The sequence below is a fragment of the Lacerta agilis genome, chromosome 15 (assembly GCF_009819535.1).
Source record: "Lacerta agilis isolate rLacAgi1 chromosome 15, rLacAgi1.pri, whole genome shotgun sequence".
NCBI classification, from domain to species: domain Eukaryota; kingdom Metazoa; phylum Chordata; class Lepidosauria; order Squamata; family Lacertidae; genus Lacerta; species Lacerta agilis.
In genome coordinates, this window is record NC_046326.1 from 38,958,847 (window position 1) to 38,977,758 (window position 18,912).

Below are 18,912 nucleotides of genomic sequence, written 5' to 3' on the forward strand. Positions count from 1 at the left end.
CAATATGTCTGAGAAAAACTTTGTTGAATGCCACCGTGTGTATGTGTGTGTGTCTGCAAACCATCATTGGACTTATCTGAAGGATGGTCAATTTAAAGTAAAGAAATCCAGTTCAGAATATCAGTTGGGTGAACTATGGAAGTAATGAGCAGAGACCTTTTCGTACTACCCCCAAGGCTGTTTAAAAATCTTAGGTTAAATTTGTTGATGTTGCTCTCTCTAAAAACAAAGCACACAATAAAAATACAAGACTCACATTTCGTGGCTGGTGTTTGGTAATTGAAAAACAAAGTGGGTTTTTTTTGTCTTTTATCTGCTGTATTTACTTCACAATCCATCAGATGTCTGCTCTGTCCTTCTTCACACATTTAGAAACCTTTTATGGTTATGATGTTGTAGCTGTCCTTGAATGGCTGGAGATGTTGGGCAAAACATATCGTGCTGAATTAAATATACAAATCAACACCATAAAACTGACCTTTCTGCATTTGCTCCCCTCGCAGGATGGTGGCAGGTAAGGCTGAGCCTGCGATGCCAGGGCGATTGTATGTCCACCCAGATTCACCTGCCACAGGAGCGCACTGGATGCGCCAGCTGGTGTCATTTCAGAAGCTAAAGCTCACCAACAACCACCTGGATCCCTTTGGACATGTAAGAGGAATGACTATATATTATTACCGATGATGTTTAGGCTGTCAAAAGATTCCATCTGGGAAGTTGTGTAAAGCTTGTTGTAGCAAAAACAGCAAAGGGTGTTTTGGAACCTTGAAGATGAACAAATTCATTTTTGCATAAATTTTGTATGGACTGCAGTCCAGTTCTTGTGCCATAATAAACTAGTTAGTTTTCAAGGTGCCTCAAGTACCCTTTGATGTTTTAGGACTACAACTCCTATCAACCCCAGCCAGCTTCAGGTCCCACCCATGCCAATGGTTCTTGTGCAGAATCTCTAACTCCAGGTTGAGCTTCCAGCATAACTCTACACACTCTTGTCACTGGCACCCAGAATCTGCGTAGCCTTCTAGTTTTGATATTCGTGCCAGACATGTTTTTGTGAGTGTTGTCTTTGACTTCCAGCAGCAGGGGATTCAAGCGTGGCCACATGTGAGCCTCAGATACTCTTTCTAAGCATTTCAACATTTTTCATTGGTTGCTGACATTGTGTTGTCTGTTTATCCATTCATATTTGCATATTTCTCTTGGGCTTTGACTCATTCTGCAGTTTCCTGTTTTCAACCAACTCAAACGTTTGATGTATAACACTTTGTAGTGTGCTCAGAACTGATGGTGTAAGTCAGTCAACCCCCCCCCCCCCCGTTCGTTCAGAAGATTTATACAAAATATACAGGGTATTTTTAATTTGGAAAATATTCATGTGCAGAGACTGGGAAAGGATGTGACCGGTGGTTTTTGCAAGTGCAGAACCTTCTCCATGGTGCAGCAGTGGGCCAATACGTTACTTGCTTATTGGTATATCAATGCAAAGGGTACATCTAACTGTAGTGTTAAAGTGCATATGGGAGCATAAGAGTATAAAGGGGTCTATGCAATTCTTAGCAGCAGGATATTAACTCAATTACTTTCCCTATATTTACATTTTTAAGAGTTATTTTCTTTCTTCCTCTTTACCTACCATTACCTGGGCTGCTAATATACCACTATTTATGTTCGTTCAGTGTGAATGTTCACTTTGGCCATAACCAAACAGGACGTTTTTTTGTCAGCATTGGAACCTGGATGGCTTGAGCTTCCTGGTATTTTGTTGTTGTGTGGGATATAAAGTTTTCGACACAGGCATTCCCATTTTCCACTTTATGCATTCAAGCACAACTGATTCAGAGTTGCATATTGCAAACTGCTCTGGCTCTTGCCTTATTGACAAAAAGGTCTGCGATGGAGTGATCTTGCCTGTAGCTTTCCCCTTGAAAATTCATGAGTCAAACATGGTTTTTAAAGCTCTGAGTGGCTCAGAGTCCAAGTTGCTGCAGAGCTGCCTCCTCCAAACTGGCTATGGAATGCCCTCGCCCTGGAGTGATGTCTGCCCTCCTTGTTTGTTTCTATCCAACTCTATACGGTTTGATACTGTGTTGTCTAATACCTAACAGCAGTGAGCAATTATGTGTCTTTATGGATATATTTTATTGTTTTATCTTTGCTGTACATCACCCTGAGCACCTTCTGGAGGAAGGGCAATTCATAAGTGTAATAAATAATAGAATCAAATTTGCATGCATGAGCAGCTTCCAACATAGGCTCCTTAGAGGAGGAATGTGTTTAAAGCTGTGCTTTGTACACGATACATACATGAATAAGCCATATTATACTGGTCTGGCAAACCATTGTTAAAATGCATTATAGCCAGGGACAGGTTTTGGAGGATTCTTGGGTGAGACACTCTCCATGTTGATGCTTGCTTAATTTGTCCCATGCCTAAAACAGAAATCAATTCAGCAAATATGATTGGTATTCATTGCTGCTGTTGCTTTCAGCCTGCAAATGATACATGATTACACCTGTCCATCCCCATTTACATTGTGTTTCTTTTTCATTGAAATTAATGGGCTAGAATAATATAATAACAACAACAATATAACTTACGTCATTAATCACATAAATTATGAAAGTTGTTGTTGTTGTTGTTGTTCAGTCGTTCAGTCGTGTCCGACTCTTCGTGACCCCATGGACCAGAGCACGCCAGGCACGCCTATCCTTCACTGCCTCTCACAGTTTGGCCAAACTCATGTTAGTAGCTTTGAGAACACTGTCCAACCATCTCATCCTCTGTCGTCCCCTTCTCCTTGTGCCCTCCATCTTTCCCAACATCAGGGTCTTTTCTAGGGAGTCTTGTCTTCTCATGAGGTGGCCAAAGTACTGGAGCCTCAACTTCAGGATCTGTCCTTCTAGTGAGTACTCAGGGCTGATTTCTTTGAGAATGGATAGATTTGATCTTCTTGCAGTCCATGGGACTCTCAAGAGTCTCCTCCAGCACCATAATTCAAAAGCATCAATTCTACGGCGATCAGCCTTCTTTATGGTCCAGCTCTCACTTCCGTACATTACTACTGGGAAAACCATAGCTTTAACTATACGGACCTTTGTCGGCAAGGTGATGTCTCTGCTTTTTAAGATGCTGTCTAGGTTTGTCATTGCTTTTCTCCCAAGAAGCAGGCGTCTTCTAATTTCGTGACTGCTGTCACCATCTGCAGTGATCATGGAACCCAAGAAAGTGAAATCTCTCACTGCCTCCATTTATGAAAGTTACATAATTTCAAAACTGAAACGAATAAAGTAGTTTTTGACAGAAAACAAACTGCAGCAGGTATCTGAAGAAGTGTGCATGTGCACGAAAGCTCATACCCAGAACAAACTTAGTTGGTCTCTAAGGTGCTACTGGACAATTATTATTATTTATTTATTTTGACTGCAGCAGAACACAATTATTACCACTGGTAATATTCCATCCATTTGCCATTTGGGCAGACTGAGGTGCTTCTTTTCTGATGGTGGAGCTTCTCTCTGTTGCTGGGTGGAGGGGCACTTCTGTCCCCTCCCTCCACCTGCCCCAGCATGGCAGACTGGGAGTTTGGAATGCTCCGTTAATGAATAATCTGTGGATGACTTCATTATGCCTCCCTTTGCTGAGAAGAGTGTGGTCTTTTCCATCTGATGTGAACCTCGTATGCTTCGTTCATGCTGATCTGGGTGTTTTTCTTGGAATAACTGAGATTCTCAAGAAGCTAAAACAATTTTTGCGTGTGCCTTAAAAAAAGGAAAAGAAAAAGAACTACAGTAGGAGAAGCCAACACTCTTCAGTGGCAGATGGTTGAAGAGGCATTTATCAGCCTCTAAATGTTAGACATCCTCTTAAGCCACGTCTACTTAAAAGCAAAATCCCTCCTCTTGGGGTAAGACATTAATTTATGTATTTCAAAATCTTTACATGCGCGGAGATAATCAGCCTGACAAAAAAACCTGAGTTATGTGTGTGTCCTGAGGGTGGCTAAGGATATAACAAGCTTAACTATTTTGACAGATATTTGGGCTTCGAATGATTCCCTTCTTTTCTTTCTTTGGAAGGGGAAAAAGGGGAAGCCTTTTTGAAACATACACAAGTCAAAAATGCTGACACAACCAAAATGTATTCATTAATAATGCCAGATTTATTTAAGCTGCTGTGGATCCAACTACTGCTGGAAAATGATACTCGATCCTTCACAATGCCATTGGAAGGGAAATTCAGTTAATACTATTGCACTTTGCCCGTCAAGAAAGACCCATCTATGAATATAATGTCTTCAAAATGTGCAAAATAAGTTTGTACATGCAGTAGGCCGGGGAGGGCATTAATGATGTCATCTATCAGAAGTGTGATATGTTTTCATAGGGGTACTCATTCATGAAAGGAATTCCAATGTCAGGAAGCTGTAGATGTACAGGATACGGTTAGAATACGGAGGTTGGGAGATGCCTTGGCCAATCAAAAGGCAGGACTTGCCAACCAGCACAATCCTGGAGACCAGCTGCAGTTCGTAAAGTACTTCTGGAGCAATGAATTTCTAGATCACTCAAGCAAGTGAGCCAGATAATAACCTACAGGGGGATGGGCACAAAGTTGTTGAGGGTTGGCAGAAGGTAAATTTGCATCAGCTGGTAAATTGTCGCATCATTTGCAGTTGATTGGTAAGGGTTTCTAGATGGTGGGCTTTGGAGTTCTAGTAAAAATCTGAAGTAGACCCCAACACCTGCCCAATGCCCTGTTAGCAGTTCTGGACCCCCCCCCAAAAAAATCCATTGATGATTTGGAAATTGCGGGTCTTGGCAGATCACGTATTGATTTTTCCACTTGTAACAACTCTAGTGCACTGTGCTAGATGCTTTATGATTTTTACTTGTATCTTTATTGCTGCTTTTATTTTTTATGTTGTATTTTATTGTACTGTGTTACAATTTGAAATCTATGAAATTCAAATTGTCACACAATAAAATACTATATATAAAAATAGTTGTTATATATTCTGTTACAATCTGATTCCCATAGAATTCAAATTCCATTGCAATAAAACACAAGAAACAAAAGAAGGAACAAAAATACAAAAAAGTTTCAATCTGAATGTTTTGTATGATGGGTGTGCCATCTCCTGTCTTCAGCTACAAATTCACACACACAGTGCAGATCATGTGAATGTAGCTCGTGGACCGCTGTTGGTTTGCAGACCACAATTTAGGAACTCCTTCCCCCTATGTCCAACTGCAGGACATCTAATGAACTGTCTCTGGCTGTGTCCATTCCACAGAGAAAGGAACCCCCAATATGAACTGCTGTCATGCTTTGGAGTGACTCAGTGCCTCCTTGCAGAATCAAGGTCTTTGGGGAATGAGGCAATGCTAGCCAGCATCTTATAAAAGCAAGAGTCCAAGCCAAGGTGCTTAATTAGAGGGAATGCAAAGTATCCCTAGTGGAGAAACCAAGCCAATGTCAATTCCAGGAATGAAATTGGAGCAGTTTAGGCAAAAGGAGGAGGCAGCAGCAATAGTGGAGCTGAAGGAACATAGAAAGCTGCCTTAGACCAACCAATTGTTCATCTAGTTCAGTATTGTCTACATTGATTGGTATTCAGTTCTCCAGGGTTTCAGACAGGTCTATCTGAAGATACCAGGGATTGAATCAAGGACCTTCAGCATGCAAAGTACAGTATGCATGCTATCCTTGAGCTACAGCTCTTACCAAAATGTGGCAGAGCCACAGAGGCAAGAAGGAGAGTGGGCTTAGAGTCATGTCACACAGGAAGTGTGTCACTGCATGGTCAAATCTATCCACAGGAAGAGGAAATCTTTAAAAGCAGCAGGCAAGGGAAGGAACTGATCCAGGGTATAGGAAAGCGTGCAGGAGGCTGGTGATGTATGCCAGATTATTGTTTTCTCTAGTTAAGTCCCACAGCTAGCTAGTGGGCAATACACTGTTTTCAGGAAAATGACAAAGAACTTGGTGGCAACTCAGATTTATTATGGCATAAGCTTTTGTGGACCAGATCCTTCATCACAGTGACAATACCTTTAAAGCAAAATAGTTACAGTGACTGATTAACAAGCCAGCAAGAACATTTTGCTCTCTGGAAAGGAAGATTCTTGATCCAGTGTATGATGGTGCTTCTCCCTGTCCCTTGGGCATTTCGTCAAAATTGGAACAGTTGGCTTCTGGGGCCCATATTTATCTGTCTACAAAGAGACAGTTCTTCTCCCAGTTGATGTACTTGATAAGTATAAAACAAAATGTACAGCTCGTATTTCCTTCCACTGCCCAAAATGAGGAAATGGAGTAATTCAGTTGACTCATTAGACCAAATGTTTGAAAAGAAAGTAAAAGACAGAGAGCATGTTCAAGAGGGATTATACTTCAGTTATATGATTCCTTGGGAGAAGCTATTAAAATTGTGGGGCTGGCACACCAATGTCTGTTGTTTTGAATTAAATGGGTGATTGTCATGGCAACTTTTGCAGTGTGTGACACCTGATCTCCTTTGGAGAACCATGGGACTCTCTTAAAACAGCTCCCAATTTATTTATTTATTTGCTCACGAGTCAACGTATTATGCATTGATTTCAGGGAAAGTTCGCATTACACAGAGCAAAGTGGCCTGATCAAACATTATGGATACTTAACGTTAACCTAAGAATCAGTCAGACCTACCCATATAAAGCCACATCTCTTTCAAATTCAAAAACATTTATCATTCTTAAGAAATCCAAAGCAATGCTTTTAAAAAACAAGAAAACAATTACTATATGGACTTCTATCCTGCCTTTCCAATGCCTTATCAAGTTAGTATTCCATACAGTGCTATAAATGTAAGCAAGACTGTGTTCCCAAAGGTACATATCTAGTGCTAGGGACCTGAACTGGTATATAACCCTGAAAAATATATATAGATCGATATTGGCTAAATACAGGTGAAACTAGAAAAATTAGAGTATCGTGGAAAGGTTAATTTCTTTCAGTAATTCAATTTAAAAGGTGAAACTAATATATGAGATAGACTCATGACATGCAAAGCGAGATATGTCAAGCCTTTATTTGTTATAGTTGTGATGATTATGGCGTACAGCTGATGAGAACCCCAAATTAACAATTTCAACTTTGGGGTTTTCATCAGTTGTATGCCATAATCATCACAATTATAACAAATAAAGGCTTGACATATCTTGCTTTGCATGTCATGAGTCTATCTCATATATTAAACTCCAGTAGCTAAAGAAAACAATTGCTTACATAAATGGATTTTGCCACGATACGCTAATTTTTCGAGTTTCACCTGTATATGTTTGGAGAGGGGATATGTTGCGGGGAGGGAGGGGGCGAAGGTGTTTTATAAGTGGCAGTACGTTTTGAAGTTAATGGTTAACTTTAAACTGCTTTAGTTTGTAGAAGAGCTCAAGTAACAAAAAATGTGCCTTAAAAATAAAATAAAATAAAATGGACAAATGTTTAGGGGTGATAGAGCCAAAGGCTAATTCTCATGTACTGGAATAACTCCTAATTCAATGTTTTCTGATCATGTAAAACTGCTATTGAGGGAATGCCCATTTTAGGGTTCATGTGCTTAACAAAAACAAATCTCTACCTCCCTGCAGATGGAAAGCTGTATATCAGAGTTTTAACCAAATTTTCATGACATGCTAACTTTCCAGGTGCAAATCTGGGGGAACGCTGGAACAGTTTGCTCTCTAAAGTACTACAGTCTATGAAGGACTGCACTGGGACCCTAGGGTGATGGATGGGAAAGAAATAATAAAAATGCTATTTGGCGCTATCTCCCAAGTAATGCAAGGCCATTCGATGGGCTTCACTTAGCACTAGCATCACCAGTGGAATTTGAATTGAGTTCGTTTCATTGATAGTAAATGATTCTAGCTTTGCTTTCTTACAAAAGAAGAGTTCCAAGAGTCACTTTTGTCCACTAAGGGCCTTATCATTGGAACAGGAACTTAGTCTAGGGCAGTGTTTTTCAACCTTTTTTGGGCAAAGGCACACTTGTTTCATGAAAAAAATCACGAGGCACACCACCATTAGAAAATGTTAAAAAATTTAACTCTGTGCCTATATTGACTATATATAAAGTAATTATCTTGAATTTTTCCATTTTCCCCACGGCACACCAGGCAACATCTCGCGGCACACTAGTGTGCCGCGGAACAGTGGTTGAAAAACACTGGTCTAGGGGCCAGCAACCTGGCATCCACCTGCCTACACAGCCCCCTCCTGCCCACATAGCCCCCTCCCTTGTCTCTCCCCATGACTGAAATTAGGCTTGAAATAAGTGACTAGGGTGGTAGTGTGTGCTTGGTTGTGGTTTGTGTGTAGCAGTACCCACGGTTGCTTTTCCAGTTTGCAAATGTGCTCGAAATATGTTGTGGTGTTGATATTCTTACTACTGCTACTATTACTACTACTGATTTTATTATTATTATAAGTAGGTAAATAATTTTATTATTTATAGGTAGCCCACCTGGCTGGGTTTTCCCAGTCACTCTAGGCAGCTTATTTCAGAAGCATATTTCAGAAGCATTTGTTGGGAAGTAGTTTATCAATCTTTAAATAAAGATCATCCACATTTCCATTTGCCCCATGATTCCTAGGCATGAGTCTGAGAGGTTTTTCTTTTGTCCTGCCATTTCCCCCAGGAAAACCTACTACATTTCACTGCTGAATCACAACAAACATCAACCCACAGAAAAACCAACTGATGTTCGTCCAATTCAGCAGTAAACAGCAGGTTTCCCCAGAGAAAGCAGCGAGACAAAGGAAAATTTTATTGGACTAGAAATCAATGGACAAATGTAAATATGGATGAGCCCAGAATCACTGTGGAATCTGTATGAAAAATCTGAACATTCATTCTGCACAGGCTTCTGAGTGCCTGTCATGACGCAAACTTATACCCAACCTGACAGTTTCTAATAACCAAATGGTGTGCACTTTACTTGCTAAAACAAAGCTTCTGTTTATATGGGTATTATTTACACCAAATGTGAGATCCTCTCACGATGTGTGGAAGTATTCCCTTTTTCAGAGCTAAACCTTTAATTTTCAAATCAGAGCATAGCTAATTGGGGGTTTGAATCCCAAATGCAAGGCTGGAACTCTCTGGCCAGAGGACCCCCACCAGCTTAAAGGGCAAGGGAATGCAAATTTGTACAACCAGGCCAGGAAATGGGTCGTGTGAGTAGGGATGGGCAAATCTGTCAGTTTTGGTTTCTGTTTCTAATTTTTCCAGTAACTTCAGTTTCCTAGATGGCCACATCAGTTTGCATTTTTCTAAAAAGTCCTAATGAAAACTCATCAAAATTTTGGTTTGTAATTCTCCTAGAAAACATATTTTTGTTTGATATTTTTACCAATATATGCATTTATACACACTTTGGAGAATTGTACTGCAAAATTTTGAAAAGTGTGATTTGTGAAAGAAGGCTGTGTTTCAGTTTCTTGCTTTAGGAAGTCTGGGTTTAGCTGCTTTGTCTTTTAAATGTGAACAGAACTAGATTTCTCTCTCATCCCTAAATGCGAGCATTTGCATATTTCCAGGCTCATATTGCATCTACCTATCACTACCACTAAGTGCCTGCAGAAATCTTGGCTGCATTACACCGGAGCTAAATAGGAGATGTTTTGTGTGCTCAACACCAGGATGTTTGTTGTGGTATCAAAGTCACTGTTTGAAGATAGATTTTCAGATGTCCTCAAGTGACATCATTGTTACTATATTGGCCAGTCCCCCACTGCCAAAACAACTTTGTGGTTGCTGTTTTAACTGCAGTTCAAAATTCAAACTCACAACTAAATGCATTCCCCACCTGAGTATGAAAATGCTGCAGGTGACTAATGATCAATGGGAGGGGAGGCTGCTTGAGCTCCAGGTGTGCTAATAATACTCAGATTGAAATCTAACCAGCGTATCTTTGGCAGGCTCATGCCCTAAATTTTGACGGACAGGGGGCAGTATTAGGAGATGCACTTGTAGCAAACAGTATTTATTAGAATGAATGTGAAAAGTGGCCCGTGCAGAACTATTCAAAACAAAGTTTATTTCAATGCCATGTATATTTGTTTCTCTGTTCATGTTTTTTCTGTGGCATATTCTACCACATTTAGTTTTAAGAGGCTACATAGGAAGCTCCTTATACTGAGTCAGATCATTTGTCCATCCAGCTCAGTACAGTCTGCTCTGACTGGCGGTGGTTCTCCAGAATTCCAGATAGGTAGATTCTGGCCCCACCTGGAGATGCCAGGGATTGAACCTGGGGCCTTCTGAATGAAAAGCATGTGTTCTACCACTGAGCCATGGCTCTCCCCCAAGTTTGATTCACTTTAGTTATTAAATGTATAAGTTTTCATGGTCGGCAGGCTGCATGCAAAGCCGCTGCCTTTTATTCGCGTCATTCTGTGCAGTCAACTCCCCTAGTGCACCAGACACTCCACCCCTCGTCAGCCATGAAATTCCTCAAAGTGCTGTAGGCAGGGCAGAGATGCAGGACTCCAGAGGCACGCTGGGGCAGCTTAACGACTAATGGAGTGTGCACCCTTTGCAAAGCTCCCGCCAACTGGCTCCAACCCAAAACTTTAGGTAGGTTTTACAGGTCACAGTTGTACCTTTTGGAGTCTCTGTAAAATATCCCTTTGAGCTGGAACACCATCTCAGCAATACTGATTCTAGGCAGGCAACCTGGGCTGCTGTTTCATATGCCCCCCCCCATTTGCTTCTAAAAACACTTTCTTTGTGTTAAAAGAAAGTAGTGCAGTCCAGCTGATGAGATTCAATTGGAGATCTTGAAAGTGGATTAAAGCATTAAACCCAAATGGGAGCTGGGCGCCTCAACTCTCATGGTATGCTTTGGAGCTCCTGGAACTTCTTCTGCTCCTGGAGCATCTACATGTTACGAGAAACAGTGGAGTGAGTGAGGAGGGGTGCAAAACTATGGCCTGTTTTAATAGAGCGTTTGGTGAAGGGAAAGTGCTTTACTTTGATCTCTGTTTTTCGTCTTTCTTTTTAAGCGACAAGAGATTGATGGAATCTCCATATCCTAGAGGTTACCAGACCATGAACGACATAAGTTTGGCTATCCCTGACTTAGGAGATAGGAGATAAGACTATACCGCAACATTTTGCTGCAGCAGGTCCCACTATTTGCTGTTAGTAAATAATGCCATTACAACTTGAAAATCTCATTAAATATATTTTAAATTCTCATGAACAATAGAAGTATAATTAACTTCCCAAACTAACTACAGTGATTACTCAGTGTAACTTCTGGAGCTGTCCTCCGGTGGTTTTGATATCACATGGTTTGATATATTTTAATAACAGCCTTAATAAAGCAGCCTTCCCCTCTTCCTTGGTCAAAGCTCTATAGCCAGACAGCAGCCAAATAGTTAAAAGAGAACCCCATGCAAAGCTGATAAAATGCCACTGCTGCTTTCTCATTCCTCCTCAGGGAGGAGAGGGGAAGGCTGATCTGGAAAATGTCATCAATAAAAACTACATTTGAATGGTATATCATGCAGCTGGCTACTGTGGGCAGAATTATATGCAGTCAGACCAAAAGGGCCTTAAAAGAACCAATCCTGCCAAAATGGTGCAGCTTGACCCATCTAGAAAAGAATAGGCTTCTGTTTTCCAGTCCCAGCCCCACCTTCCATCAGCATCAAGATTGTGAACATGGCTAAACGGAAGTGGAGGGGCCTCGATCAGGTTGCTGGATGCTCTTTCTGCCTAGATACCATTAATGTGCAATGATTCTCCCCATTTTCTCTTCCCAGAACACCCTGGGGGGTATGGGCCTCTGCAAGTGGGAGGCAGGGAGAGAAGGGGGCAGTCCCCCTCTTCCCATATGAACCATAATCTCCAGTTCCCCAGCTTTCCTTAAAAGAGAGAGAGAGAGTAAATTTCTAGCATTTGCAGCACCTGAGATATGAGGCAAAATTTACAGGCAGTATTATTTTCAATTTTGGGGGTGAGAAACTGCCCTATTTTACTTTGCCCCCCCCCCTGGCAGAAATTCCTGTGGATGCCCATGGCTATGGGGTCCTTAGGAATATATACAACTGTACCTTGTACGTACATATGTATGTGTGTATATGTATCTGCCTGTCTATCTTTAAATATACTATATGGTGATGGGCAAATGAGTCTATTTCTTGTCTACTTCACTTTTGTATTTATTTCTTACAATATTTATATGCAATTTGAGGCAACCTGACAGCCCTGCAAGCTTAGCTTGCCACCCTGTGTCTCAGGATCCAAGTAGGAGACTGAGCAACCCTATTCCATCCAACTCTTTTCCATCTAACATGAGTAAAAAGCTACGTTGGCCAATACTAACAACTCTCTCCTCTGATGAAAACAGACCCATGCAGAGGATGCCTTTGGCCTTCCATCATTCAGTGAAAGTGGGAATAGAGCAGCTGGTATTGCTGTACCGTCAAGTGATGGTGGAACCTCTTGCAAAGAGTGGATGAACTGCCTTAATACTGCAAAAGGGTGGGACGTTCCCCAGCCTCTCTGCTTGCTGTTGGCTAAGAAATTAGGGGGAAAGGCGAGGAAGGTTTCTGTGAAGGGAAAGAAAAATGAGCAAGAGAATGGACAGGCATAGGATGAGGCAGTGCTTTCCCCCCTTAAAAATGTTTAGAGGTACTCTCATTTTGACTTAAGAAAATCACCATTTTATAGTTCAAATCAGGGAAAATAAGTACAAGGATTCACAAAATGTTTAGGGGTATGCGTACCCCTGCATCCCCCCCAGAAAAAGCCACTGGGATGAGGAGTGGCAAAGCTAAAATTAATACACTGATTTGTGATTGGAACTGTTTGCATTGCTTGACTGTTTCACCAATTGCCATAATTCCTTGGTCCATTCCTGGGCCTGATTCAAAGGTTCCTTCCAGTAGCACCTTAGAGACCAACTAAGTTTGTTCTTGGTATGAGCTTTCGTGTGCATGCACACGTCTTCAGATACACTGAAACAGAAGGGTCACCAGACCCTTATATATAGTAAGAGGGTGGGGAGAGGTATTACTCAGAAGGGTGGTGGGAATGGGTGTTTGGCTGATAGGTGTGGTAAACCTGTTGACAACTGTTACTATGGCAGACCAACATGGCTACCTACCTGTAACTAATTCAAAGGGATAGTTTTGATTTTTGAAAAAACTCTTAATGACTTGGGAGCTCAGTGCTTTAAGAAATGACTTTTCCACATGCCCTTGTCCATACACAAAGATTTTCAGCCGGTGCTCTTCTCTGAGTTCTGTAGTTTGAAGGGGTTTGTGCTGCTTTTAGAGTTTGTTCCTCTTATTTTTATCTTTGTCTAAATTGGTTTCTTGGGTTTTATCAATCAGAATTTGTTTGAAAGGCATGGTTTAAAAATATGCTATTGATGAAATAAATAAATTGCAAGCAACCAGATACGTTTGTTTGGCTTCAGGTCTCAAGTGTTACACCATTATTATTTTTACTCACACACAGGAATGCACTCCTTCCTACTTGAAATCAAAGCCAAAATTCATCATAATGTTTTAAATGCCTTTCCCTGCTCCTATAATGCACTCCAGTTGAATACACTTTGTTGTACAGTATTCCTAATGAGTTCCCTTCTTGTTTTCCTTTCCTCAGATCATCCTTAATTCTATGCACAAATACCAGCCAAGGCTGCACATTGTGAAAGCAGATGAGAACAATGCATTTGGCTCCAAGAACACAGCTTTCTGCACTCACGTGTTTCCAGAAACATCCTTTATATCCGTAACATCCTATCAGAACCACAAGGTTTGTGCCACCGTTACCCAAAATGTCATTTTGTTTTGTGAATTTGGTGATATGTTTGGGGTGGTGGCAGCGGCAGGTGCAACTTAAACCTTTGTAAAATAAACTCCACCAAAGTAGCATTTTTCCATTGCTTGTCCTGATGAGAACTTTACTGCTCAGAGAAGTTTTAGTACTATGAGACAAGTAACCTTCTCTCGTCACTTTCTTCACACTGTGACTGGATCATTCCTACCTAATCGTTGGTAGTTCACACTTATACTTTAATTATATTGATTCCTTCTTTCTATTCTTCTGGTGTGCCTGTAATAACTTCATTGCTCAAGGGTTCCAATCTTCTCCTCATATTGTTTGTCTTCAGGTTTTGTAGGTTCTAGAAAACTTTGGGACATTATTAGGTGGTTAATATCCAATTCAGTTTTACTCAGTGTAGACCTACTGAAATGAAGGAACCTAATTTGGTCACATTCACTAATTTCAGTAGGTCTACTTTGAATAAAACTTAGTTGAATACCACCCAGTGTTTCATTTGGGTCACACAGTTGTTGTTTTTCAGGATTTGAAATGAAGAGAGCTTCGTGAAATTCTTTATTTATATTGTAAAAAAAGGAGCAGCATTGCTAAGGTCTTGGGTTCATGGGATTGTGGTGCATTGGGGCAGCTCCAAACCTCTGTGCTAAATGGAATATGTGCACCATTGTAGTCATTACGGATAATACCCTGCCTTGCAGGCAGGTTCTCATTAAAGGCTGATTTCCTGTAAGAGTGTGTAGGTCAGGGATGGGCATTTTGTGGCCTTCCAGATGGTGCTAGACACCATCTCCAGACTTTGGCCATGCCAAGAGTTGAGAGTCCAATAACTTCAGAAGTGTGGCAGGTTCCCAACCCCTGGAGCCCATGCTCAGAAATCAAGCTATTGCCTTTGGAATGCTTGTTGAGCGGCCCAGTGAAAAAATTGCATGGCCAAACTGTAATCCAAGAATGTTGGGCCAGCTGGCAGTGAGCCAAGGGCAGACAAAAGTAAGGACTACTTCCCACATAGAGTAATTAACCTATGGAGTAATTGGCTATGAAGTTATATGGCTTAAAAAAAAAAAGATTAGACAAATGAACAGAGGCGGTGAAACATACAGAGCAGATGCCACTATTTGCTAAATAGAACATCTGTGTTCACGGGAACTGTGCCTATGGGGAATAGAGGCTGGGCAGGGCGACATCACATGGGAAGGATGTTGGCATTATGCCAGGCATTAAGCCAGGCCAAGGTGGGCCTCCATCCAGGAAGGCAGTCTTTTTGGTTCTTAAAGGTTGTATCAGAAGACAGGCTCTGAATAGAAAGCACCCACCCACTTGCCCTATGCTTGGTTTTACCAAAACCCAGAGGATGCCATTCAGGAAAGGAAGGAAAGTGTACTGAGTGTGTGTATGTATGTGTGTTTAAAACAGGTATCTTGGCAGTCACAGTGAGCCCAGTAACTAATGAATCAGAGGCCATAAACTCTCGGATGTCATTCAAAACAGCAAGCAAACCTAATAACGACTGGTAAAGCCCAGCCATAAATCTACAGTGAAAAGTAATTACGGTATATGTATTTAGGGAGACATACAAGGAATGTTACTATAAAAGCAGTTAAGAGCCTGCCTTGCGGTCAGAACATGAAGGAAAAGAAGGCTTTTTCTTCTTTTTTTGAGTGGGCGTGAGATTGAGAGAACTGGAGGGGGGGACACAAAATGGATTTCAGCTCTTGTTGTGGAAGATTTACATGCATTTTGTGAAGGTTTGGTCTGATTGGATGCATGTGATACAACTGGAGTCTGAGTCAAAATCTGTACTGACTGAGAATTGGTGCTCCAAACCACACACTATCTGTGTATGTGTGGAGTGTGTGTGTGTGTGCGCTATCTATTGGTCCACAACCTGTAGAGTAGGAAGGAGAACAAACTTCAGACTTGTGGGATCTACGTCTTTTTTTGGAGGGGGGAGGGGTGTGTGTTAACCTCAAGATCCACCAATTGGAGCCAAGTGAGGAAAAAATGGCATGGTGTGTGTGACTAAACATAGACCTAGAATTCAGAAAGAGGTGTTTGAGCACGTTTAGCTTTTGATACCAAAACTGAGCTTGGCGCCCCCCCCCCCCAAGCTCTGGTTTTCCTCCAAGTATTCTTGGTTTCAACAGTCTAATTTAAAGGAGAGGGGAAGCCTTTTAATTGCTGTTAAACACTTGGGGGTCAGAATCGTTTGCTGATCTATTGGAAATCACCCAGGCATCTACCAGTAGATTCCCAGTCTATATTCTGCCTGCATCCAGCTGCAAAATGAACGAGGGGCTCCCAGCCTGTATCTTGGAAGAAGGTGCCCAACAAAGCCACAGGTTTGAGCAGCTGTTTAATTAAGGGCAGAAAACATAGAAAGGCACAGGGGATTGTAACAAACTTAAGTTCTATTCAGACCAGACCCACTTAAATTAATGGGCATAAAGTTAGATGTGTCCATTGATTTCTATGCCTCTGAGTTAGGGATGTCGGAGAATTTCGACAGAAATGGGAGCAGAAATTGCTGGAGTTTGCTTATTTTTCAGGAACGGAATTCCACCCAGCAAAGAAAATTGGTATTTGCTGCTACTGCTGTTTTCAGTCTGCTAATGATGCATAATTGATGTTTCCCGGCCCTATTTGCATTGCATTTCCAGTGTCAGACTTTGGGCTCTCAGATTTCAGCGGCACCCTGTGTGATGTGAAAATTCAGGGATCCCTGCCTCTCACACTCTGTTCTACAGTACAGTTGTGGCGCCCAGTGAAACCGCACTGGTCACACTCCCCTAAAATTGACTGGCATTTCCTTTGCATTGAAATGAATAGTGTGGAATAACACAACAACAACGCAATAAGTTACATAAAATTCTGCCACAGCAGACTGCTAGATGAGTAACATAGTTTTTGTTAGAAGCTGAAATGCAGTTGAATGGAAACAGTAATGCATGTAACAAACAAGAATTAGAACATAAATCAATGCCTTCTTGCATCCTTATTCTGAGTAGGACTAACTTTGTATGTAATCCAAAGCAATTTCTCCCAAACAGCTTGTCACAGGATTCAACCAAAAATGTTGACAATCACAAACTTTACAGCACAGTGTGAATTTCATGAAATCTGTGCCAAATTGTTGGGCAGGGGGAGAAATCTCTGATCAAGGAAGGCATTCAGGAGTACTCGTCCTCCTGACACAGTCTTTGACTTGCTTAACCCATAGCCAAGTTGTCAGTTGTAAAGTGAAGCTCTCCAGAAACAGTTTCGTCTGGAGAGGCTTTATGGAGAGAGATCACCTTAAGGTCTCACTTAAAATGTCAGTATTAGGGAGAGGGTCGTATTTCTACACAAATGACCCAGAGAGATGTACTGGTTTCTTGACACTCGGCTTAAAAGCTCTTTTCCTCACAACTCCATTCACAAACAGGAACAGTTGCTGGCTTTGGTAACTTCAAGCAGCTGAGGAATACCTTATTCTAATTCACAATGAACTGTATACCGTTTGGGTACTGTGAGCCTCATGAGCTAACCAAACGAATCGGGGAGAGCAGTTTCACAGCACTCTGGTTTTGTAACTTCAGGAATTTATTCCATTTCCCAAACTAAACAGTGGGCTCTGTGAGGCGGGAGATGGAGAATACAGATTGTTGAAACTGCAGTAGATGCTGAAGCTGATTCAGAACAAGGCACCAAATGCATCATAGGGCTGACACTAGCAGCTATTAAGTTCAAATCTGAGGCTGTTTGGTAGCCACTTTGAACTCTGCCTCATGCTTTCCTATTTATTTCAAACATTGATGTGCCATTAAAATGTTCAAGACAGCTGACAATGGTTAAAAATAAGAAAGACATGAGATTAAAAACTGCAAGAATGGTTTAACTTTGGAGACAATGGTGGTGAGATACTTTATAGGACAGAAGGGCATCATTCTATGCAATGTGCTGATAGTCTTTATAAAAAAGGCTGTTTTTTATTGTGATATGAATGCAAGCCAGCTTAGGAACTCTTGTAAGGGCTGAAAAGTAGGGTAAAAGTGATATACGGTACCAATATTTGATTTATCTTCAACAATATTGACCCCCCCCACATCCAGTTCTATCTTCAACAGTACCGCTCAGATGCATCAATACAAGAATGGGCAGAAATTAGACTAGAGTTGGTGCAGTTAACTAAATTTAGACTCTGGACTTAATGATTTGGGGGGGGGGTGGCGGCGGCTGGCAATATTATGTTACTTCACTAACTTCAAAATGTGGTAAGCCAGCAAGGGATGGGAATGAAATTTGATCTATTTAAATGCGAGCCCAACTAATTAGCAGCACTTTCTGGAACTATATATGAACCAAAACAGCCATATTTCAAAATTTGCACTTCTCTGAATTTTGCAATGCAACTCCCTTAGCTAAGTAAAGTGTACCAAAATGGATATACTAGGATAAAGTGTGCATAAAATCAATACATTGGTGAAAATAACATACAAAATGCATTATATTATGGGAAAATTGCTTTGGAGGGAAATGTGCACCATAATAGATCATACTAAAATACTGAATTTTTACGAGTACTTAAAAAAATTGCAAATTGGTTTGGAAATGTGGATAACTGAACTTTATGTTGACCAAATGAGACACTGAGATTGACAGATCCACCTGTCCCTAATTAGCCAGCCCTGGTGCATTTGGGTGCCCTCCTGTTCCTTCTGCTGACCAGGCTCTGGACCTTTGCTCCAAAGTCCTACTCTGATGGCAGCACTGATTCGGATGTAGCAGTAGACTCATCAGATTTTTTGTTTCTATATTATTTAACAATAAAACCCTCCCTCTTAAATTAAGCTGCTCAAGTCTGTGTTCTGTGTATGCAGATTAGGGCTCATGTGGCATATTAAGTAATTGACTCTGTCTTCCCCCCAGCCACTATTTAACACCTGGCTCTGATTAATGGACCTTGGGGTTCCAGTAAAAAGCAAAGTAGATCCCATAGGCTTCAGGTTTGCTCACACCTGCTTTAGAGGAAATGCAGAATGGCCCAGGGCACAAACTCAGAATTCTCAAAGCATCATTTAGGCCAGTGATG

General features: G+C 41.2%; 1 protein-coding gene across 5 annotated transcripts in view; it reads left to right on the forward strand.

Moving 5' to 3' along the window:
* TBX4 (T-box transcription factor 4) overlaps positions 1–18,912 on the forward strand; it is a 71,972-nt gene that overhangs the window by 45,713 nt on the left and 7,347 nt on the right. For all 5 annotated transcript variants that reach the window (XM_033172179.1, XM_033172175.1, XM_033172177.1 and 2 more), the window contains 2 exons: positions 504–651; positions 13,662–13,814. In XM_033172179.1, the coding sequence (XP_033028070.1) occupies positions 504–651; positions 13,662–13,814 (301 nt within the window). The remainder of the gene's footprint in view (positions 1–503; positions 652–13,661; positions 13,815–18,912) is intronic.